The sequence below is a fragment of the Protopterus annectens genome, chromosome 15.part0 (assembly GCF_019279795.1).
Source record: "Protopterus annectens isolate FY-2018-M chromosome 15.part0, PAN1.0, whole genome shotgun sequence".
Taxonomy (NCBI): Eukaryota; Metazoa; Chordata; order Ceratodontiformes; family Protopteridae; genus Protopterus; species Protopterus annectens.
This window is the reverse complement of record NC_056749.1, coordinates 235,246,806-235,270,910: the sequence shown is the minus strand read 5'-3', so window position 1 is coordinate 235,270,910 and position 24,105 is coordinate 235,246,806. Positions and strand designations below refer to the sequence as shown.

Sequence of the window (24,105 nt, the reverse complement as noted above, 5' to 3'; positions counted from 1 at the left end):
ATGATTTACTTTCACTTTATCAGCATCTGATGAAGTGCTGTACCCAGAGTGACAGCTTGTGTACCCTACTACTTTTACAATCTTTTAATAAAAAGATTTCACATAAACAGAATGAAAGGTTATACATCTTACATTTATAATCTCTTAATGAACATTTTTTGTCTGTGCTTCCTGAACCTGTGTGTTTTGCCATACTAAACTGTATTTCTTGTTAAGTATTTACTGGTTTGAGATACACTGCTGTTTGAAGAAACATAAGTACCCAGAACAACTCATGCAGAAATGGGCAGAACATGAAAACTTAACAGTGACAGTGGGTAGAAATTAGGATTGAAGGCAGACTTTGGAGTTGTATGGCAGGAATCTTAACAACTGAGCCTTCATGTTTCCCAACCTCTTGAAGTGTGTTTTAATCAACTGCAACTTTAAGGAAAGACACACTAGTGCACCTCCCTGGGTTACGTCTGGGACAGTCAGTAAAACGCTACTGTTTAATTACAGATTACACTGGTTTATATGACCAATATAAAGACTAGGATCTATATTTATAAATTTGTGAAGGATAATACACCCATATGCACATAACATTCAGGGTTCTTTACAGATGACCAAATGGAAATCACCTAGAAAACAATTCACCAAGTCTTCTTTAAGAATATTTTCAGTCAGAAAAAGAAGACTCAGCAAGGCAGGCTGGGACCTGAAATGTCAGTGACTCCAGTTACCAGGGCTGCTAGGTTCTATTCCCAAGCCATGGTGTTTGGATTCTTTATTTTCTCATACTAAAACTGCAGTGCAACATAACAAAGGTGCTGCCCACTCCTGGGTGCACCCATCCTTTGAATGAGACTTTAAACCTTGGTCCCATCTGCTTGGGTTTGTGGTATCTCAGGTGGATGTAACAGATCCCACACCCCTTACTGAAAAGATTAGGGAATTTCCAAAGTGCCCTTACTAAACATCCCCGAGTCAATATAAATACTACCTTGGGTCTCCCAGTCGACAAAAGAAAAAAATAAGTGACCAGCACAGTGGTTGTAACACCTAGGAATGCACTGTATTTACTTTACGGGGAAATAACAAAAATGGTTCAATGAATCAATCCTCAGGATGATTTCCCCACTATCATCCAGTGTGCTTCCTAATTTTCTGTACAAAACATCTGTCTGATAGTGTCACAGCACCTATAGAATACTACTGTACCTTGTGCGTGCTACTTATCTTGTTTATACTTGTATTTCATGGCACTTTTCTCTCTGTACCTTTGCTGAAAAGGTGTCCAAGCCAGTTACATTATCTCAGTCATTAAATGCAAAATAAATTAAATAAAAAGTATAAAGAGCTGCATGCTGAATAGTTAAACAATAGAAACCTACATATTCTGCATGAAAGATCAGCTGAGCAAGCTAAATGCTGAGTATGTATAATGCATTTACATAAAAATGTTGCAGTCTATGGATTGTTAGTAGAGGATGGGAATAAATAAAAGGTCATATGTGTCAAAGGGTACTACAAGCAGCAGAAATAAATACATAATGTTAACAGTTTAGCAGGTTGTTTCCCCATCTGAATGATCATACAGCCATGGCTGAGAATTACTGAATACTATATAAAGAAAGGCAATAAATAAACAGTGAAGGAATAAGTAATGTTTAAAAGAGCCAAGTCAGTAAAATACATAGGTTCATAGGTTGGTACTAGGCTATCGGCCCTAGGGCCTATGCAAGCCTAGCCTTAACAATTCCCTGGATATTTCTTCCCACAATATTTACTTCTCTGGACCCCTGTCTAGCAGGGCGACTGACATGATCCCCGAGGTGGATTTCCCATCTCCCATCCAATCATCAAGGTTCCTTTTGAAGAGGGCCAATGAGGCACTCTGCTTGACATATATGGGCAATCTATTCCAGAGTATGGGGAGTCTCTGGATCTGAAACCTATCCCTCTCCAGCATGTTTTGTTCATTGTGATGACAAGGTTTAGATCCCTGGAGCGTGTGGCTCTGAGGGACTGGGATTTCTTTAAGTGGAGCATGTCCAACAGCTCAGGGTTTGATATGGCCTTGTATGTTAAGCAGAGATCTCCACTGAGTAGACGATATGCCACAGAGTATAGCTGGACTTTTTTTTTTAAGACTGTCAGCATATGGCATCTACTTTTGGCCTGTGATTCTTTTAGTGAGGAATTTCTGTGGCCTTTCCAGCTGTTGCAGATGTCTTGTGAGGTACATACCAAACGGGGCATTATATTCTATAATGGGTCTAATGAGGGATGAGTACAGTGGGACAATGACCTCCTTTTTTCTGGATGAAAAGCCCTTAGTGATGATGTATGCCACATAGAAGGATTTCCTGACTGTTGTGGCTATGTGGTTATCGAAAGTGAGACCACTGTTCACCTGTGTCCCCAAGTCTCTCATCACACTTTCGATGTTTAGTATTCTGCCACCTATGTGGTAATTCATGGGTACATGTTTTTTTCCAAAGGGGATAACTATACATTTCTTGGCATTAAGCTTGAGCCCATGGCTCTGGCACCAGGCATCTGTTTCTGTAAAGCCCTTTTGTAGAATATCCACATAATTTGGGGATTCAATAATGGCTCCCAGTTTGCAGTCATCTGCGAACTTTGTTTGCCAGAGTCCCTTAGTGTTGGCCTGTACTTCAGAGAAGTAGATACCAAACAAGAGTGGTCCCAGGACTGAACCCTGAGGTACTCCACTTGTCAAATGTCTGGAGCTGGATTTGGAGTCGGCTACTTTTACAGTCTGGGTTCTGTCAGTAAGCCAGTTGGCAACCCATCGAGTGACGTAGGAATTTATGCCCAGCTTAGTAAGTTTATCTATGATTCCAGAGTGAGGGATGGTGTCGAAGGCCTTGGCAAGGTCCAGATAGGCTGTGTGGACCACCTTACCCTCGTCCACAGCTCTGGAGACTGATTCAAAGAAGTCAGATTCAGAGAAACAGGATCGGCCCTTCACAAACCCAAACTGGGTGGGGTCCAGTGTTTGAAGGTTGCCAATGTCTTTGTTTATAAGTTCCATGATAATGCGTTCCATTCCCTTGCAGATCAGGCTTGTCAGACTAATGGGACGGTAGCTCCCGGGATCCAAGGCGGATCCTCCCTTGTGGAGCGTGATAACTGTAGCTGTGCGCCACTCAGTGGGCATGAAGCCTGAGGAGAGGCTATGATTAAACATGACACTAAGGTGAAGTGCCAGGTCATTTTGTAGTTCATGTAGTGCACAGCCTGGAATGTCATCTGGTCCCATGGATGTTGTATTCTTAACTTTAGAGAGTGCGGTTTCTACCTGTGTGGCCATGATTACCAGAATTTGGCAATCTTTTGGTATTGAGATGGGCCCTTTAGGGGGTGGGGGGTGAATCTGGCACAATCTGCCAGGATATTGGCAATATACTTGGGATCAGTATATTTAATGCCATTCTGTTGTAGCTCAGAGCAGATCTGAGCACTGCCATTTAGATTCTTGACATAACTATAGAATGCCTTGTGGTTGTCTTTGGAATCTTTGGCAATTTTATTTTCGTAACTAGCTTTTGAGGATTTTATGAGGGATTTCAGCTTCTTACTGTGGCTGGTGAGGGAGTTTTTTTGCATCCTGAGATTTTCCTCTTTTCTGCAACAGTTTCTTCCTTCTGTTGTATAGTTTGTTTATAGCAGGGGACCACCAGATTGGCTTCCTTTTTTTTGGAGAAGAGCATCTTGGTTCTATTTGGGATGGCACAATTCATGTATGAGTGGATGTGCTCGTACAGTGCCTTAGTGCAGGATTCTGCAGTAGAACTTCCAGATCCCGTTTGCGTGGGTGTCGTGATGTTTATCACTTGAGTAGCATGAAGTTGGCTTTGGAGAAGTTTTTTAAGGAGGTTTCCTTACTGGGGGTGGGGGTGGGTTGTGGATGTCAAGGATGATTTGCTTATGGTCAGACCTGATCAATGAGGGGGTGACCACTGGTTTGGAGCATCTCCCATGTTGGTAATGACCAAGTCTAGGATATTGGAGCCCCAGGTGGGAAAATGGATTAGTTGATCCAGGGCATTGGAATTTATGAATTCCAAGAACCGTTGGGAAAAGGAGTTGGTACCAGAATAGTTTTCCCAGTTAATGGCAGGGTAGTTGAAATCAACCAGTATTAGGGTGTTTGGTTGTATCTTAATATTTTCCAGTATGTTTAGAAAGGTGTAGTGAGAATCTTGGGGCATGGTGGGGGATCTGTAGCAAGCTACAATTTGGATTGCAGTCTTACCTAGTGTCAGTTGCACCTGGAGAATTCCAGATGCATTGTGTTGGGCAACTAGCCTGGAGGTGCGAATATCCTTGGTGAATATAGACACTCCTCCACCTTTAGTGTTTCGGTCTTAGTTTTGTGGCCGAAAAGTGTGGTAAGAATTGTAGCCTGGTATTGCAGGGGTGCTCTCTGGAGCCTTGAACAAGGTCTCAGTTACTGCACAGATATCGATGTTCTCCATTTTTAGGAGTGCCTCGAGAGAGTGCATTTTGAGGTTTAGACTTCTAGCATTGAGTAGCATTACCTTCAGATTTTGCATGCTTGTATCTGTTACGGGGTGGTGGTTTTATCCTTTGAACCTTGCCTAAAAAAAGGCACTATAGGGGTGGCAAGAGCTTTAGCCAGTAACCTGAATCCCAGGGGTGACAGGTGCAGACCATCTCTGGCAAAGCATTGTGGTTTGTCAATCAGGTCTTCTCAGGCAGACAAATACTGGATCCCCTTTGAATGACACCAAAAGCTTAGCCAATTGTTTAAGTCAATCATTTTGTCCTTCTACTGTGGTATCATTCTGGGCGAAGGCAGGATGCTACTCAGGGCTAGGGTCATACTTGCCTGGGTCACATGATCCAAGAGCTCTTCCATGTCTGTTTTCATGTAGTCCATGGAGGTACGTCGCAAGTCATTCACTCCAGCAAGGACAATGACAGAGTCGTATTTGTACTTGTTGTGGAGTGACTTGAGTGCATGCGTTATGTGGCAGATCCTGGCACCCGACAGGCATCTGACTGTAATTTTCTCCTTGTTCAGCCTGGTGAGTGGGATATCATTGTGCCTGACTATAGAGTCACCTATGACTAAAGTGTTGGGTACATTGTCTTTCCTTAGGGGCTGTTGTTGGGTGGCACACTGGTGTTGTGAGCTGTGCGTCACTTTGGTTGTGACTGGTGTTTGTTTGGGTTTTAGCTTCGGAGGTCCTTCTTGCTTGGGTAGGTTAATGTTAAGGGCCTCTGCATATGTGGGTTTAGTGTTGCTATGTGTGGGTGTTGATGGTGTGGGTTTTGAAGGGCTATGAGTTGCTTGAGGTGTAATGCAGGTGTTAACCTTCTCCTCTTGACTGTCTAGCACAATCTTGGCCGGAGAGAGCTTTGCTTCCAGTTTGGCTATGTAAGTGCACATCTCGCAGGTTATATAGTGTTTGGTGGTAGGAGGAGAGGATTGTCTGTGTACATGAGGCAGTTGCCGCATTGCCCCAGTATGCTCAGATTCACCAGGTGGACAGGAGAAATCACCGGAAGCTGACCCTTGGACATGCCTGTTTAGGTACTTTTTTGTAAAGTTTAAGAGCTGTTTTCCCTTAGACTTGCAAGGTACTTTGCAATTATAGACTTAGTGCCTAGGATTAATTTCTCCTTATTGACAAGGAGAGTTGAATGCTTGTATCAGTTTCAGGCTTCCTAGTGCTCTCCAGCAGGTTCTAGGCAAGTTCTAGTCACAGGGGTTCAGATTTTAGTGCTACTACTGAGAAACCAGCTAGTTTTAAGAGAAAATTTGAAGAGCAGACTTTCTGGCACATGGAATAGTTTAAATGTAGCCTTGCAGTGCTGGACGATGCGAAAAATTTGCAAACACACATGTTTGTAAGCCAGAAAGATGAAAGGGATAGAAATCAGACAAAAAAAGGCTAATAAAATTACAATTTCAGAGCTGGAAACCACTCCTCTAGAGTTAGGCAGTATATTGCTCACCAGTCCCACTGGTAAGCAGTAGGACTTCCCCCTACCACAGCACGGTCTGGATAGCTCTGAATACAGAAAATTACATCCTGAGACAAGCAAAGCCTGGGATATGGACTAGCTAGGAAAGGTGGGAAACGAGCAAACAAGATAGTATTTTTTTGGTGAAACAGGCTAAACAATGCAATAATACAGTAAATAAAACACAGAAAAGGCTAACACACTTGAGTGTGTAGTCCTAAACAGTAAATGCAATTAAAACTTTACAAAATTAGCAATTTAAAACTTTTTAAATGAAGCAAGGCAAGTGCACAACTGAAAAACGATTTAAGAGGCAGTAATACAGCAGAATAAGTAGCTAGTCTACATATACAGAGAAGTCTATATATACAGAAAAGCAGCTAAAACACACAAACAATTCAGATGCAGTGCAACCTAGAGTACTTGAGTTGTAGCAATATTAAGGCAATTACAGGGCGGCCACGGTGGTGCAGTGGTTAGCATTGCCACCTCACAGCAAGAGGTTCTCCGGTTCGATCCTCGGCTGGGGTGCCTTCTGTGCGGAGTCTGCATGTCCTCTCTGTGGTCGCGTGGGTTTCCTCCGGGTGCTCCGGTTTCCTCCCACATCCCAAAGACATGCTGCAGGTGTATTGGACACTCCAAATTGGCCCTAGGTGTGTGTGTGAGTGTGCCTTCTGTGGAAGGTTGGGCGCCAGGCTGGCAACTCGACACCGTAAAACTCCACTGCCATTCAATGTGCGGACAAGGTGATCTGCTGTGGCGACCCCTAACCGGGAAAAGCCAGAAGAAGACAATTATAATAAATGCTCTAAAATATACTCTATATTTCCAAAATGTTTGAGAAGCACAGTCAGAACACAAGGAGATTCAGGCAATTTTTTTTTTTTTTGAAAGGGAAAAAGGAGAAACAGAAGGCCTTATCAAATGTTCTCTCTGTATTAGGTAGAATGAGCTAATGACACTAGACTGGGCGGAGTGTCCCAGATCAGATTTACAGTAGGGGCGGGCAACTGCAAAGCCACCAAGTATAACAGCAAGACACCAACATCATTTAAAACTGGCTGGAAAAAGTAGTCTGCATGTTCTGACTACACAGAATTGGTGAGGTTTCATAACCAGCCCCTATACCCCTGGCAAAATAGCTTAGAATCAAAAGATGATTGGTCCAAATTGCTGAGAATGCCACTTCTGTTGAAAGGACACACAGCTGCACTGCAATACCCTAAGAAAGTTTCCCCTCAGCAGAACTCTAACAGCAGCTACATGTACCCAAACACAAAACAAAACAAATGCATCTTCTTTACAGTTGTGTGTATCAGTATGAGAGTGGATAAAAACAAAAAACATCTTCAGCAGATGCATTGTCTTTAGAAAAGCAGTCTAGGCAAGTGAGAGAATAGTGATCCATTATCTGTCTTATACTTCCACTTTAATACTTGTACTGATAAGACAGTGCCTGTCTGATGTAAATACTATCAGAATTTTAAAAACAAGCCCCTGTAGTGGAATTCTCATATAGACCAAGTGCACAAGAAGAAAACAGAATTACTCGGGGTTTATAAGGTTTCTCATTCCACTCACTGTACCAGCCCATTTAAGCAGATGAGCAAATGCTTAAAGATACCATTAGGAAACTCAAAACTAAAAATGAACTTAAGTAATTGGAAAAATATACAAACCTTTCCTTATCCAAGTCAGAAAGTTCACAACCAACACCCAGCAATGTAGAGAGCTAGTCCACAGCAGTACTTCTCCAATCGGAAGCACGGGAAATACACATTATACAACGACCCCCCCATTAATATTCCAAAACATGCATGCTGATTGGTCAGCGTGCACGTTGTAAATCAGACTTATACTAATGGAAAAAGGTCTGGTCGCTCGGATGGATTCAGCAGAGCTCCGTATGGACGTAGGGACACATGAACAATCCTGCAACATAGACAAAGACCAATAGGGGTGTTGTTGATACAAGCAGGGTGGACAGTTGATAGGCACACATACTGACAGAGGAAAGACAAGTGGTGATGGGGATAAATGGATGGCAAATTGGGAATGAGATGACACATATGAAAGAGGATCACAATGATTCTGGATAGGATGGTATCCCAGCTCCTGAACAGACTTCCTTAGATTGGACCCAGTCAGAGATGCATCACCACCATGACTGCCCTTCATACTGTGGCCTAACTCAGAGGAAACTTTAGGCAGTGCTAGGCTGACGTGTGACTTTTCTTGTCACATATAGAAGGTCTCCAGCAACAGACCACTGCTCCACAAATTGTCATTAGATCCTCCAACTCTTGCTAGGTAAATAAGTATGACCTACCAGCAGTGTCAGCAGAGAAAGCAAAATCACCTCCCTCCAGTGACCAAGGACCAGAGGCCACCAAAACCGCTTCTAGATCAACTTCCCTACTGCAGCTTGACCTCTGTCACCTGATGGAAAAGCATGTCTGGATGCAGATGGTGAGCTGGCAGGAGAAGGCATGGCCGTATGGCATACCAGAGACCACTGCTAGCAGGAGAAGGTATGGCAGTATGGCATACCAGAGACCACTGCTAGAGCACAGCCACAGCTGTTGCCTGACCCTGCATAAAAAAGTAACATTAATGGAGCGACATTAAACAAGAAACAAACACCAAATACAAATATAAAAAGACAGCAACATAGATGGATATTAAGAAAATAGTATTTCACCAATGGCTATAACTAGAGGTGGAAGAAACAGTTGCTAGGTATGTTATCATGCCGACAGCCATAATACTGACTAGGTATAAAATGTCATACATTACTGTTGGAAGAGGTGTGTCAGCATAGTGCCAGCTGATTTAGGGTAGTGGGGACTGTGACACTTATCAAGTGAGCATAGACAGCTGCTAGGTATGTTACCATGCTGAGAGCCATAATATTGACTAGGTATACAATGTCATACATTCCTGTTGGAAGAGGTTTGTCAGTGTAGTGCCAGCTGATTAGTGGGGATTGTAACACGTATCAAGTGGGCATAGACTTGGAAAGGGTGGGTAGAGAACACCTCAGGTTTGAACCCTGTACCTTGGGTGTAGGTGGCAAGGGCCTGAATTCCCTACCCACCACCACTTATAACAAAGTTTGCAGATTTTTGCCTCATATTTGTTCTGTTCCTCATAAAATCTGTGGTTTCTGTATTTTTGTTTCCTTGCACAGACAGTAGTGCAGTGGTGCACTTGTAGCATTGTTGCCTAACAGCTGTAGGTTCTCTGGTTTGATTCTTAGCTGGGGTGCCTTCTGTGTAGTCTGCATGTTGGTTAACAAATGTTAAAAAAAGTAAAAATAGCAGGCATTTAAATTTCAGACTTCATATTCATCAGAAAACACACAACACAAAACCTTTTATTCTAGCAATTTTCTAAGTTTATAACATGGAGATTTCAAATTTGACCCAGTTTTGGGACTATATTCCCCCCATTATTGGCTTTGTCCAGGTGTTTTGTGCGAAGGTTGAGAGCTATGGTGAGAACTGCATTCACTGAATATGTTTGGGGACTGTATTCCTCCATTACTGGCTTTGTTCATCTGTTTTGTGCTAAGAGGTTGACAGCTATGGTGAGAACTGAATTCATTAAATAGGAGCCATCTAAGTTTCAGTCTTCCACTCTTTTACAAAATAGATGATTTGTCATAGTGGCATGTTGCTCTGTTTTGCACAGGGTCCTGGGTTCAATACTTGGCAGTGAAATGTATGGTGGCAACGCAGCATTTTATTCTAACAACTTTCCAACATTATACAAGCAATATTTAAAATGTGTCCCTGGTTTTTGGGCTTTTGCCCCCCCCCCCCCCCCCCAAAAAAAAAAATTTTGTATTTTTCCAGATTTCTTGTGCTGCAAAGTTCAGAGATACAGCTGAGTGTCAAGCAGATTTTACAATGAGCTGAGAGCTGCAGGGGAACAAACGTTTAGTGCTGCTTATGGTGCATCTGTGTGCATTGTTAATAGCACAACAGGTAGTGTGCTCGCTTTTGGTGCAGAAGGCTGTGGGTTCTACTCTCACAGTAGTTCGATGCATTGCTGATACTGTACTGTGTTGTGAAGAGGGTGGATGCTGCAGTCCTTTTTGGCGAATATACCTAGTAACTATGAACCTGTTATCCGTTTGCCATCCATTCCCTATTGCAATATTACTAGCTTATCATTTTTTTTATTGCAACATAGGCAATTTATTCCTCAACAGCAACAGGCACTTTATTTGTAGATGAAACAATGAAATATTAAGTTATTTGCTAGCAGCAACCTCTTCATTAGTTACAGATCTCTTTAATGTGGAATTACTTAGATGACTTTTACTTCTGCAGAGATTGTGCATATTTACTGATACTGGTGGATTGTAGAAGTCTGAGTAGACTTTTTATGATGGAAATGTTCTGAACTGGGCAGTTTTGTCATTATTAGTGCATGCATTTTTTTTTTGTTCATTGGAAAACTGTTCAAAACAATAAAGTTAAAATGCCCTCTAACAGCTGTACTGTAATACACGAGGAATATAATTTAATACAATCAGGAGGGTGCATCAAAGAACACATGTACGTTTCCTGTGCAAGGGGGTCTACAATTTGAAAACAGCCCAAAGTTAATCTTTCTCTGCTACTGGCCAGATGTATTTTCTTTGAATGTGGGTTTCAATGCTGTTTCAATGAATGTGAGTTTCAAGGGCAGAAAAGTTTTATTGCCAAGTCTATTTTCATTGTGAGACTGCATTGCTTTGTTTAGCAGATTTCTATTGGTGTTTGTGCTGTAAAATAAAACTTTTAAATGAAATCCAAATCATCGTAGAAGTAAAGCAGTATGCACATTACAGTGTTTATGGTAAATGTGGTGAAATAGCCAAGTCATGGTACACTGGAATAGCTGCAGGGGGGAGGCCCCATTAGACCATGATTTTGTGAGGAGGGGAAGGGCGGCAAACTCAGACAGCTCCAGCTGAACTATACCTCTTAACTGTCCAGATTTCTGCAGAATGAATAGATTTCCGCTTCTTATTTTTGGTTTGTTCCTCATAAAATTTGTGGTTTTCTGGCAAATCATTTAGGAATGAAGTCACTAAATAATGACAGACATTGAGTTTCAGACTTCATACTCTTCAGAAAAATGTATGCCAAAGCAAGACCTGTTGTTCTGTCAACTGACTATGTTTATACAAGACCGACTTTTAGTACTGCTCGTATGTTCCCCCAATATATTTGGCCTTGTCCAAATTTCCTGTGCTAAGAGGATGAGAGGTACGCTCAAATAAAATCACTTTATAGAATTAGGTATATCCAAACCTCTCAACTGTCCCCGATTTTGGCACAAAATGTTGCTCTCCCCTAATAATCCCTCCGCAAAAATGACACATTTGGAAGAAAACGTGGAGGATTTACAATTAATAAATAACTGTAATGATCAGTTATAGATTATTTTTAATTTCAGAAATGCATGTAGATTTTCTTATTTTGTCAGCTGCTCAAGTTAACAGTACGAATATTAAAAGTGTCCCTTCTTCGAGAGGTTCCCAGCTGTATTGTGTGGGTATTTTATATTTTTGCATCACATTTTTGGTCTGTTTTTCATAAAATTGTGGTTCTCTCACAAATTTGTGGCAAATCATTAAAGACTGAAGTTAGAAAATAATGATAGACATTTGAGTTTCAGATTTAATACCCTTCAGAAAATTCATATTAATGCAAGACCTACTACTCTATTATCTTCCTAAGTTTATAAGAGCAATATTTAAAAATTGTCATTATTTTTGGGGCTTTGTCCCACTTCTGTTTATGGCTTTGTCCAGATATCTTGCTCTGAGGCTGACAGATATGACAAATGCATCAGGGCCATCACAGTCAGCCAGAGACATTTAATTGTGATTTACTTGTTGCATCCCACTCCCCCACTTAGTGACTCTGGATGTGTCCAAGCAAGGCAAGGAACAGTTTTGCACTGTAAGTGTGCAGAGTATCTCCCCTATCCAAGGTAGATACAAGTACTACAGTGGCTTTTCATCGGTCCTTGATTTTGAAGAATATTTTGATTTGTCATATTTTTATACTGTTGATTTATGCTTCTTATTCAGAAAATGCATGTCATAGCAAGTGCCTGTTGCTCCGTGTTCAAGTAGCAATGCTTTACTGACCATCAGGCAAGCTTGTCTGAAACTGTAAGATGCAAGTAAGCTTTAATAAGCATGCTGTTAAAGAATTATCAACACTGAAGGCCTTTTTGTTGTTGCCATACAGAGAATATTTGCATAGCTAGATAGCGTAAAACGTTGTTTTTTGTTGTGTACAATCTGGTTAAAAGGCGTTCATGTCTTTATACTTATTTTTAATTTCTTAATAAACGTTGGAAACTAAGGAGTTGTGCCTTCACATTTCGCTTTGCTGACTCGTTTTGGTGTTCTGGTGGTTTTCAGCGTATTTTTTGGATTTACTAGATAGCATATAAGCCTCAAGTACTGAAATGAATATGGCAGTATTTGTAATAAAGGACAGGATTACAGTATTTTCAGAAGCTCATTACATTTGTTGGTGACTTCAGTCATCTTTGCAGGCTTTACCTGTAAACTAAATAGAATGCCCGTCTATCATGTGTGGTCCATAACCTGTGCAGTAATTCTTTATGCAATTTATATTGAGCTCGTTTCTTGGTTGCTGTTCATTTTTTACTTTGATCATGCTTTCCCCATGAAACAACTAGATAGCTGTTGTCAAGCGGCTGGTAGTTTTTGGATAAGAAACATTTTTACAAGTGGGGGGATTGCTACTTTCAGCATGTTACTTGGTACTTTTATAAAGCTAAATATAAATTATAATTAGAACTGCTGTGCAAGGAGAAGTGGTTTGAGTTGAGTGCTGCTTGCTTTTTTATACCCGATTTCGACTGGCATTCCAGTAATCTATTTTAAAAGTAATTTATTTTTTCATGCCTCACAACCTTTTTGTTTCTATCTTGATATTAAGTTGTCATGTAGCCAATGCACTGAAATATTTTTTTGTCTCCACTTCATTTTGTTTTGATTGGACTCTCATAATGATGATTTGGCACCCAGGGCAGCGTATTTAATTAAGGTCCCAGTTTTTGTAGTTTTGAGCATAACTCCACCCTTTTCTAGTTGGGCACACCCCTTCCCATTGGCCCCACCCATTCAGCTGTCTCCTGCAGCCCCCCTTTGATTTGAAGTCACCAGCCGCCACTGCTTAACCTCCACATCTTTCAACTGGGTACATTCCATGAAAAAAGTATATATTTTTTTTTACATTTTTTGATCCTTTGTGGACTGATGTTTGAATAAGTCATTCATTAGGCATCGATCATCTGTAGCCGATATTATGCATTTTCAATGAAGGACAGATTTCCTTATACACATACATGCATACTTACACAAAGGCATACTTAAAACAAGCTGTAATAAAATAATTGATAAAATGTATTCAAGATGGCCATTTCAACAAACCGCCATAATTGACATTGCTTAATATTTTAATCTCTCAGTTTCAGTATACCATCAATAGATCCCTACTTCATTAATTTCAACATTATGGTTGCATAATTCTTTTCAAAAATGTGTTATGGCCGGGAGTGAAACTACTATTATGGAAGGGTCTTCACAGTGGTATTGTACAATCCATGACATGAGACTCTTAAGATGATGCTAAAAATAAGGGTAAAACATTATTAACCTGAATTTAAATGTACCAAATGTCAAGTTGTAACTTTGGCAAAATTCTCTACTTTGACCCCAAACATGCAATATAACCATCTTCTTCACAAAAGTGCAGAAACATTATGTTTGTTTTTTTTCCCAGTATTAGGGCAAAACATCGATGCTCACATTCCAAAGATGGTTTCCAATTAACTGAACAAAATTATATTCTAAGCAGTAAGTGAATATATTACTTTTGTTTAAAACAGACACTCAAAAATAGCATTCTGAAAAATTGTGAATAAAAATATTGACAATTACCAGCTTTATGAAACTGCATTTCTATTAGCTAATGCAGCCTTATAACCAATAGCTTTTCAGTGTAGTGGTGCTAGATATTCAATGTTTGCGGTTGGCTTTATGCTCATCAACTAAACAATGAAAGAGTACCTTTTTCCTTCCAATGTTGTTCAAAGGGACATAGCCCACCACAACCTTGACCTTAACTCTTCATAACTCCAACCCTGCCACAAGTCAGAAAAAAGTATGTTCCCTTTCTGTGCTGAACCCTGAATAAAAAGTTTTACTTTGCGTTAAGTAGTGTTTTTATCAATGTTTGATAAACTGCTATTTATTTTGACTGGCAAAAATACATCTGGTTTATATAGATACTATTAACTTTCAAAGAGCTAAGCAATTATTTACTAGGAAATAGACCATAAAGGGAGAAAACTGTGCAAAACTTGGATGAATCTGAACTTTTTAGTGGTTAAAAGAACAATTCAGTAGTACAAAACCCAAGAGAGGTCCAACTAGTACACTTAGAAAGAAGTCTGTGAACTTATACAAAATTAGTTTTCCCCATGATCATCCATGTCCAACTCAAACATGAGATGAAGCTGTGCTTTATTTATACTGACATGTTTCCTTTGCTCAAAGTAGCAACAAATATCGCAACAAACTAAGACACTTAGGTTATCTACTCTTGTATGTATACTACATTCCAACAAACTAAGACTCTGTACAAGTTATCGGGTTTATCTACTCTTGTATGTATACCACATTCCAACAAACTTAGACTCCTCAAAGAATCAAGTTAGAGAGGTTATGCACCCTTGCAGATGTATCACATCTAAACAAACTAATACTGCTCAAAGGATAACGTTATAGCAATAGCCCATGCCTGGGTGTGGGTAATGCTTGATTTAACCAAAGTTGGTGTGGTTTGATCACGAGGGCGAAGCCCGAGTGGCCAAACAAAGACAACTGTGGGTAAATCCACCATTACTCACACCCAGAAGTGGGTTATTGCTATTATACAATGACATTATTTAAGAAAAAAAAAAATTTACTTTTCTTAAATAATGGCATTGTATAATGCCTTCTTGCTGCCCTTCCACAGCTGTCTGGTATTCTGCGGCAGTTCTGATGTACTGCGCATGTGTATGCCTACTCAATACATCAGAGCTGTGGGCAAAAGCAACGGAGAAAGCAAGATCTCCGTTGCTTTTTACAAACTGTCTCACTATGTTAAATGAGTTTAACATAGCGAGACAGCTTTAAAAAAAGCAACGGAGAATCTCCATTCCTTTTTTTAAAGCTGCCTCGCTATGTTAAACTCATTTTAACATAGCGCAACGGTGTGAAGCAACGGAGGTCTTGCACTCTCCATTGCTGTAAAAGAGTTATAGTAATGGAAAAAGTCCGGGCGACCGGACCTTTTTCCAATACCAATTCTGAGTTACAACGTGCACGCTGACCAATCAGCGTGCACATTTTTGAATATTAATGGGGGGTCGTTGAATAATAAGAGCTAATTTACTCTTGCAGATCTGCCACACATACCTATCAGCTGTACAGACTTTTGCAGAATGTCCAGATTTTTGCCTCATATTTTTGGTCTTTCATAAAAGTGTGCTTTTCTGGCAAATTAGTGGCAAATCATTAAAGACTGAAGTTAGAAAATGATAGACATTTGAGTTTCAGACTTCATACCCTTCAGAAAAATTCATGCTAGTGCAAAACCTGTTATCAATTTTCTAATTTTGTAAGATCAAGATTTAAAAAAGTCCCTATTTTGAGCCTTTGTCCCACTTTTAGTAATGGCTTTGTCCAGATTTCTTGCTCCAAGAGGTTGAGAGGTATGCCGTCACATCATATGGTGCCTGGCATCCCTTTGCACTTTGTTGCAACTAAACCTGGCCAAATATTTAGAGGAGAGTTGTTTGGTAAAATCAATGAAATTGGATTTGAAGGTCTTGTTAGAGGACTGATGCCCTTCTTTAACAACAAAATTAAACAAAATGCAAATAATAATGGATGCAAAACCTTTGTGCATAGATTTAAATAGTTTGTCCCCAAGATGTTTAAACAGAAGCAAATTAATATGTCGAGAGATATTGACAACTGGCTTATCAAAAACTCACATCTGTGAAACTCATTAAAAAAAGACCACCATGGTTCATATGGGACCAAGACCCCATACTTTCCAATTAAGGGGCTCTTCCCTTTATATCCCCTAACTAAATATAATCACTTCTGAAATCACAGCAACTAAGGGTAAATTACAGGTTCACTGACGTGCTCAGTTGCCAATCTCAATAGCGATTTACCAAAGCAAACACTCAACAGAAGTCTTTATTCCAAATCCAAACATATGACTAATTTTACTAAACAACTTAATTTTGTTTTTGGTCAGAGTTAATTAAGATAACTTTCCATGATGTTAGACAACATGCAGAATGTATAAAATGAAAAAGAAAATAATGTACAACCTTATTTTTTAAAAGGTATGTTCAGCTTCTAAATGCAAATAAAGTGATCACAATAAGAAGTACCGTAAGTTAAACGGTCTGCATGCAAGTTCATTATATAAAATCCTTCAGCTTTACTTTTGTGTGTGGTTTAACAGCACCAGCATGACAGAAAAACACACACAAAATAAAAGTATTAAAGCGTATTAAAATACCTTATTAATATTCATTTGATTACACTGACACCGTTTCTTTAGGTCAGAAACTGCAAAATTGATGAAAAAGGCAGGCATAACAGCAATATGCTGCACAGTGAAATAACTGTGGGTCATGGTAGTATTTAGGTGTACTCTCTCCTTGCAAAATTGTCCATCAGGCTGAACCTTCAAGATCAAACTTTACCAATTAGGAGTAAATCCCATAATATATCATGGCACATGCAAATTAAGGTAGATTCTTATGCCTGGTTGGCAGGAGAAAACTTTGTAATATCTCTAATGAGACAACATTATAGTTCCAGCTAACCTATTTTTAAACCAAATGAAACTGCTACATTCCATTCTTATAAACTAAACAGTCTAATATCTTTTTTCCATCCCATTATTACTGAAAGACTACCAACCTCTTGTATATCTGACAGTAAACTGCATTTTCCAACTGAAAATGCTCTTTTCGTTCAACAGCTTTAATGTTCACACTTCTAACACTGAAGCAAATTTAAAATGAAATAATTGTACTTATTTAACATTAAATTTAATTATGGAACATTAACAATGCAAACAAACAGGTGCTTATCACTTCCTCTTAGTTTTCAGCAATTTTAACATACACAAAAGGAAAAGGCTATCCACACCAGGTATACTACGGTAAAATTACAACAATATTTATTGTGGGTCATAAGAGAACTTAGTCATTCCTCGCCAAAATACTTGGTACTAAACAGGCAAAGCATTTCAAGTTGTGAATAAATCATACCATAAACCACATGCTTGCCATGCCATTAAGTATTGTTTAAGTAATGCACACCCCTCACACGGATTATTGCTTTAATATAGAAAATGAAAGTTTTATTTCTTGTCATAAGAAAAGAAATGCTGTTTGACAAGTGTTTGTGCGTCTGATGAGTCTTTTATGTTTTGTTCTCCTTGGAAAACAGGAAACTGTTGCATGTACTTGGTACATGCATACTTAGCTACATTATAAATTGATCAAAGGTGGTCACTGCATGGTGAATTGCTTTAATGTGCAATGTCCACATAGTAGACTGGAATAAGCAGAAGATAAGGACAGGATTGCCCCCCCCCCCCAAAAAAAAAGCATCGCGTTAATGTTTTGGACTGTTTTTTTTTTTTTCATAGAAGCATTTGTTGAATAAGTAAGTTGCCATTGGCCTACTGCTCTGGATCCAGGTTGGTAACTTGTTTTATTTTATCCTATTTTATTGTCAGAAAGTCAAGAATCAAAAACTTTTAGTTTCTTAAAGTTAAATATTGAGAGGTACAAGTTAATCAGATTCAGTGTTAAGCTCAGAAAAAGGACATGAACTTTGCGCCTCTGAGGGTGCATGACCCTAGAGGTAGAATAAATAAAGTAGCATCATTGTGATAGGTACATTTTCCTGTATCTGGACAGCAGACATGTTTGTCACAGAGATAAAAACACATATCACGTTTTATTTGTGTAAGTGTTGTTATTAGGGCTTCCAGTGATGGACCTTCTCTGCTCGTCTACTTGAGTTAATATTTAGCTTGCTGACTTTTTCAGAAGCAATGGGATTTTTAGTGTTGTATTCCATGCATAAAGATTAAATTGTATGTGTTGGTAAACTTTCCTTTGACATTTCAAAATTGTTTTTGGCAAACTGTGCTCACACTTTAAAATGTTTGTTTCTCTGCCCATTCTTCCCAGCTATGTAAGCAAGTTATTTACAAGCTCTCTCAAGCATCACCAGGAAAACACAGCTGTGAAATCGTGCACTGATAGTGTCTGTGATAAGCAACAAAATACATACATGATTGGAACAAAGTACAATTGCTAATACAAGAATGTTTACCAGTGAATTATACTTCAATATGTAGGTACAGATAATTGTGAATTTGACATCAAGGTTTTGGAGGATAATTATCTGTACTCATCAATAAATGTGATTTCCTAGTAAAACGTATAATGCTTACTCGTTATGGTACATAGCACTTTGATTTTTGTTTCATTCTGTGACAGCAATGAATACTCCAAAAGAATGCAAGATGTGATTGCTATTTTTCTAGCCATGATCCCTAAATGTACAGTGGAAATGCTGGATTTAGCAGACAAAATTACTAAAGTTGAAGTTAACTGCTTTTGTCTGTATTTTGGCCATTTCCTGCAGATAGAATCATCCTTCATTGATTGGTTACTTCACTGGGATTTTGCCCATTCACAGAGCTGGTAGACATCCCCATGCGATTGCTCATTTATTTTAATTTCCATCCAATCAGCAATGACCACATTCAGCCATTTTCACTCTGATTATTCATCAATCTGGAGGCATCTTAATACCTTTCTCTGCTTAAATTAAAGGTTTACGTGTTTTTCTGGTATCAAGACATGTCAGTACTTTTGACTTAATTAGGTTTCTATTTTACGTCCCTTTCTTTATTCAGTTCAAGTAAGATCCCCTAGAAGTAAATGACAGCTCTCAGGTTTTCACATTTTTTTTTCTGGATTATATCATAGTGATTTACAGAGATGCACTCCCACAAAACCTCTCCACTATCTGGCTTTGATACAGCACCTAGCTTCTTAGGTGCTGAACACTATTTTCCTTAGGGTCCCACAGGGATGACAAATGGGAGTACGTTTAGATTTAGTTGTGGAGGTACCTCTGCCACAGGATATCAACCTTCCGGGGACATTGTCATATTTTCCCTGGACTGGTGGGCTTCCAAATGATTTGCTAATTAAATTACAGCAGGCCAGGAGTATGACACCCCAGCAGCCTTTCCCCAACTGGTCAATTTTACCCATGCACTTCCAATCAGGCATTTATTTTTTTCCACCAGTGGGAGTCCCCATTGAGGTGGTGTAACATCAACCCTCAGGTCTCAAAAGCTGTACACGAATGATTATTTTTTTTTTTAATTGACACAACTGAATCCTTTATTCACTGTTAATTGGTCTAACATGTTTGAACAAATGTTGGCCCTTTCAAGATCCATCCATCCACATCCCCTTTTTCCTGGTTCTACTACAAGTGAACAAAACTGAATACACCCAAATAGGGTAATTATTTTTTCCCCATTTTTGCATAAGGGGTTGGATGTCACATTAGCAGGAGTGACTAACAACCACTGTTTACACTGCCAGGTGGTTAGCCCTTCTGGAGAAGTTTAATTTCAATATGAAAAAAATCATCATAGATTGTAATTTTGAATTCTAATAAAAAAAATGTCTTAATGGTCATACCATGCCCATTTAAGGGAGATCAGCGTTGCCGCCTCACAGTAAGACGTTGACCTGTTAGATTCACAGCTATAGCGTCTTCTGTGTGGAGACATGCGTGAATTGGGCGTACCTTCGTTGAAGGTTGTGCGTCAGGGCCGGCAACTCGGCACGTAAAAATCTACTGCCAATCATTAGCGGATCGGAGTTCCGCTGTGGCGAGCCCTAACCAGGAAAAGCCGAGACACACAAACAAACCTATTTTCCTATGGTCATCGTTTATGAGGGATATGTATTACAGTTCAGAATGTAGACAGTGTGTTGAAAATAAGTTTGCACTTGACGAATTCCACTAGGATGTGACTGAAAGTGCTCAACACTTATTTGTGATTTTCCTGTTCATATAGCGTAAAGGATCAGGGGATTACATTATGCTGTTTTTTCGGGTTACAGTAAGCTTACATGGTAGCTAGTTCAGCGACTTGAGTTCATTTTACTTTCGTTGTACCTTAAAGACGTTATATCCACTCTCGTACTGCTTTTTCATCACCAAGGTAGCATAAAAGGTTCAGACACACTCAAAGTGTAATAAGCTTGTAATCGGATTGTTCTGTAAGGTACACTGTTAATAAGGAAGGCTGCAGTCAAAACCTGATACTCAAGAATGATGTAACATCTTAAACATAGAGGTATTAAAAGTATTACTCCCATGTCCATATAACCGTCTACAAATGAGATTCTGTTTCTGTGAGATAAAAGTCAAGAATTACTCATGTGATTTAAGTGTAATTTCTAGGCATTAACAAGATGTCGTTTTAAGTTGTGTGTTTATCTATATTTATTGAAAATTAAATTAGATTCTAGACAGGCACAAACTGTTAAAGCTGTCTGACATCATTATAAATAATAGGATAACAGGTATGAGGAGAAATTCAATGTATGCTGTAGGAGTGCTCGGCCATAAAATGCTGGGTGCCACAAAACTCTCGTATCTCCAATACTCAGACAGACCAAATTCAACATGTATTAGTATCCCCCCCCCCCCCCCACACACACACACACACAAAAAAAGGAAAATCAGTGTCCCTGTCATAATCCAAAAAGTGGCCATCAGGACTAGTACTACTAGGCAAAAGGTTCTCCGCTACTCTTTAGCTTTAAAATGTGGTATTTGTCTTGGAAAAATTGTATAATGAAGCGTCCTTTGCCAAAAAAGAGTCATTTGTATTATCTGCTTGTCTTTGCATTATTGCCAGAGCACGTAAGTATTAATGTAATGTAGTTATAAACTCATGTCAGAGCACTTCCCAATTCCTTATATTTTCAAAATTTAAGCAGTGGACAACATAGCTCTTATCTGGTCAGGGACAAATCTCAACAGAATCATTAAATCTAGAAATAATCAGGAACACTTTTAAAATATCAACACTATTAACTCTAGATATTAAAAGGATAAGAGAATATAAATATACACGTTGTGAAGTAAAAGCCTATAGGTCTCATTATTGCCATTATTTATTAAATGTGATTCTAAATTCACAACCGTTATTTAAAAAAAAACGGTTTTAGAAGGGATTGAGTGGGACAGAGCTAAAAGTTGTGTCAAAATCAGGGACAGTTAAGAGGCGAGTCAAAACTAGGAAGAACTGAGAGGTCTGGGTAGGCAATAATTATTAGTTCGTACACTATCTACTACAGTATTAATTATACAGTGCGTTGTTTTGCGGGATCTGCTGGAAAAAACGCATTTCAGCGTACTGTTTGTACCTGACGCACCTATAACCAGTTCCACGTAACAAGGCACCATAAGGTGTCAGGAAAAGGACACTTACCTGCTGAGGCGCGGCGTAAACGAAGGTCTGGTAGCCAGCAGGGTTTGGAGACATGACAGGCGTGAGGATGTAACTCTGTTGGTCCACGTTGCCGAGGGTGGTAACGCCATCCCGGGTCGGAATCGGGCTGTATGTTTTCAGGACATCGAATCCAGCACCTTCTTCCACTTTCGCACCGTTCTCAACTACCCTATATAATGCTGAAGACATGTTCGCACTCAGAGGTTCGCCAGCTGATGAAAAGCTCGTCTGTAAAATAATTAAAACATCAGTAAGTTTATTAAAAGTTACTCTTTTCCCACGGCATCTACAGTGTCTAAAAACTGCTGCCCCCGCTTGCAGCTCTTTGGTTACATAACACGAATACCCTGTTCCCCCCCAGTACCTTTTGCATATCTCTCAGTACAGACCCTGACTGTTATGGAGTAGCTCTGCGCACGCAAACTGCACACTGAACTCTGAAACTGGAGAGAGAGAGGGAGGGACCTGCAGAGGCAAATGATGGCTGACAAGGCTAATGGGGCGGGCATTCCCCAGCAAAGCAGGACGAGCTTACGCTACTCTCCATGCAAAGAGAGCACACCTAGCAAGGCGGAACTGCACCTGCAGCTCCAGTACAGGGTGGGGGAGCCACTTATGTAAGCTGGCGAGTCCAGACGCGGTGCTGCTTTGGGAATGCGGGTGGAGCATGCTACCCTCCCTTTTGCCAGAGGTACTGCTCTGTTTGTGTTGATACACTTTGCAAAAGAAGCTGGCTTATGTCCAGCTGGCATTAGCCCAAGCATCAGAAGCGGGCGGGACTGCAGCATTTCTCAGGAATGGCCCTGCTCTGTGGATGTGCAGGCAGTGCCACACAAGGCACTTTTTGTGTTAAGGAGAACTGTCATCAGTCCTCACATCTGTTAGCGCTGCGCGATCCGATTATTCATTATCTGAGGAAGCTCTGCTTAATTCCTTTAGGAGCACTTTATGAAATCCACAAATATCACAAGATGTATTTCATTACTTTAGCAGAGAGAGGGAGAGGAAGGCAGAAGAGAAAGGAAGAACTAGTTCTGGTGGGCACAGCAGTCAAGGTGCTGAAAGGCATTTAAGTCGTGCCTGCTGAAATTAAATTCTAAACACACACAAATATAAATAAAGTAAAACACTGGGGAAAACCTGTACAAAAATGCAACATTTTGTAACTTATAATTATAGATCCAAACAACCCAACCACTCCTATAGCGATTGTGTTTATTTGTTTCCTTGCATTTCATAACCAGGAATGTCCAACTGGGCAGTGTCTGTTTATTTTTTAATTTTTTTTGGGGGGGTGGGGAGTCATGTGGGGCAAAGATCTAAAAACAGTTGTTAACACTCAAATATAAATATACATTGAACACAAGCATTGCTGCTGACCAACTACCAAACAAATTCCTAAAAAACAGCTGCCCCATCCATTGCCTATTCTATCTCTATACTAATCAATTATTTTATCTCCGAACAATATGTGCCTCACCTCTGGAAAGTCATTCACATCATCCCCCTCCACAAGGGTGGCCCCTCTAGAGAAATCTCTAACTACCACCCCATTGCTATCCTCCCACCCATAGCCAAAATCCTAGAGAAATGTATTCAGCTACAACTGCTCAACCACCTTACCACTAATAACCTTCTATCTGATACCTAGCATGGCTTTAGATCCCAGTATAGTACTATCACAGCCTTATTATCCTTCGCCAACACTATTCATCACCTTATGAAAAATGGACAACTTATCTCTGCAATTTTCCTGGACATGTCAAAAGCTTTTGACACCATTTCCTACTAATTAGTACTTAACAAAATTGCTATAAACAATCTCAGTTCAGCATCCCTGATATGGCTTCACAGTTGTCTATCAAACTGTCAACAGGCTACTAAATGGGAGAACAATCTCTCCCCTTCTATTGTCAGTATCCACTGGTGTACCTCAAGGTTCAGTACTTGGCCCCCTTCTCTTTATCATATTTACTAATAACCTTAATTTAGCAACCCAACTTGCCTCAATCATACAATACGCAGATGATACATCTCTTATCTGGTCTGCCCCTTCCCCACTAGAACTACTAGAAAAAATGCAAAAAGCATTTCAGGAAATTAAAACTTGCCTGTCAAACCTCCAACTCATTCTTAACCCAAATAAGACTAAGTTAATGATTTTTACAAATAAAACTACCAAGCCCTGCTCCCTACCCCTCTCTATTCCATCCACCAATGGTATCAAAATTGAGCTGATAAACCAGACCAAGTTCCTATTTACCTAACTATCAAAAAAGTCCATGCTAAATTCGGTGCTCTCTACAGGGCCAAACTTTACCTAACACCCCATGCCAGGCTAGCTACAGCTAGATCTCTGCTTCTATCTACACTTCTGTACTGCTCACACATCTTCATCAACTTACACAAGGCC

General features: G+C 39.8%; 1 protein-coding gene across 1 annotated transcript in view; it reads right to left on the bottom strand.

Annotated features, from left to right (window-relative positions):
* POF1B (POF1B actin binding protein) overlaps positions 1–22,273 on the bottom strand; it is a 1,182,022-nt gene extending 1,159,749 nt beyond the window's left edge. Inside the window, exons 1-2 of the mRNA XM_044057755.1 lie at positions 22,057–22,273; positions 21,672–21,920 (exon numbers count right to left, since the gene is read on the bottom strand). Coding sequence (XP_043913690.1) covers positions 21,672–21,920; positions 22,057–22,065 — 258 coding nt within the window. The 5' untranslated portion in view covers positions 22,066–22,273. The remainder of the gene's footprint in view (positions 1–21,671; positions 21,921–22,056) is intronic.
* Positions 22,274–24,105: the final 1,832 nt, after the last annotated feature.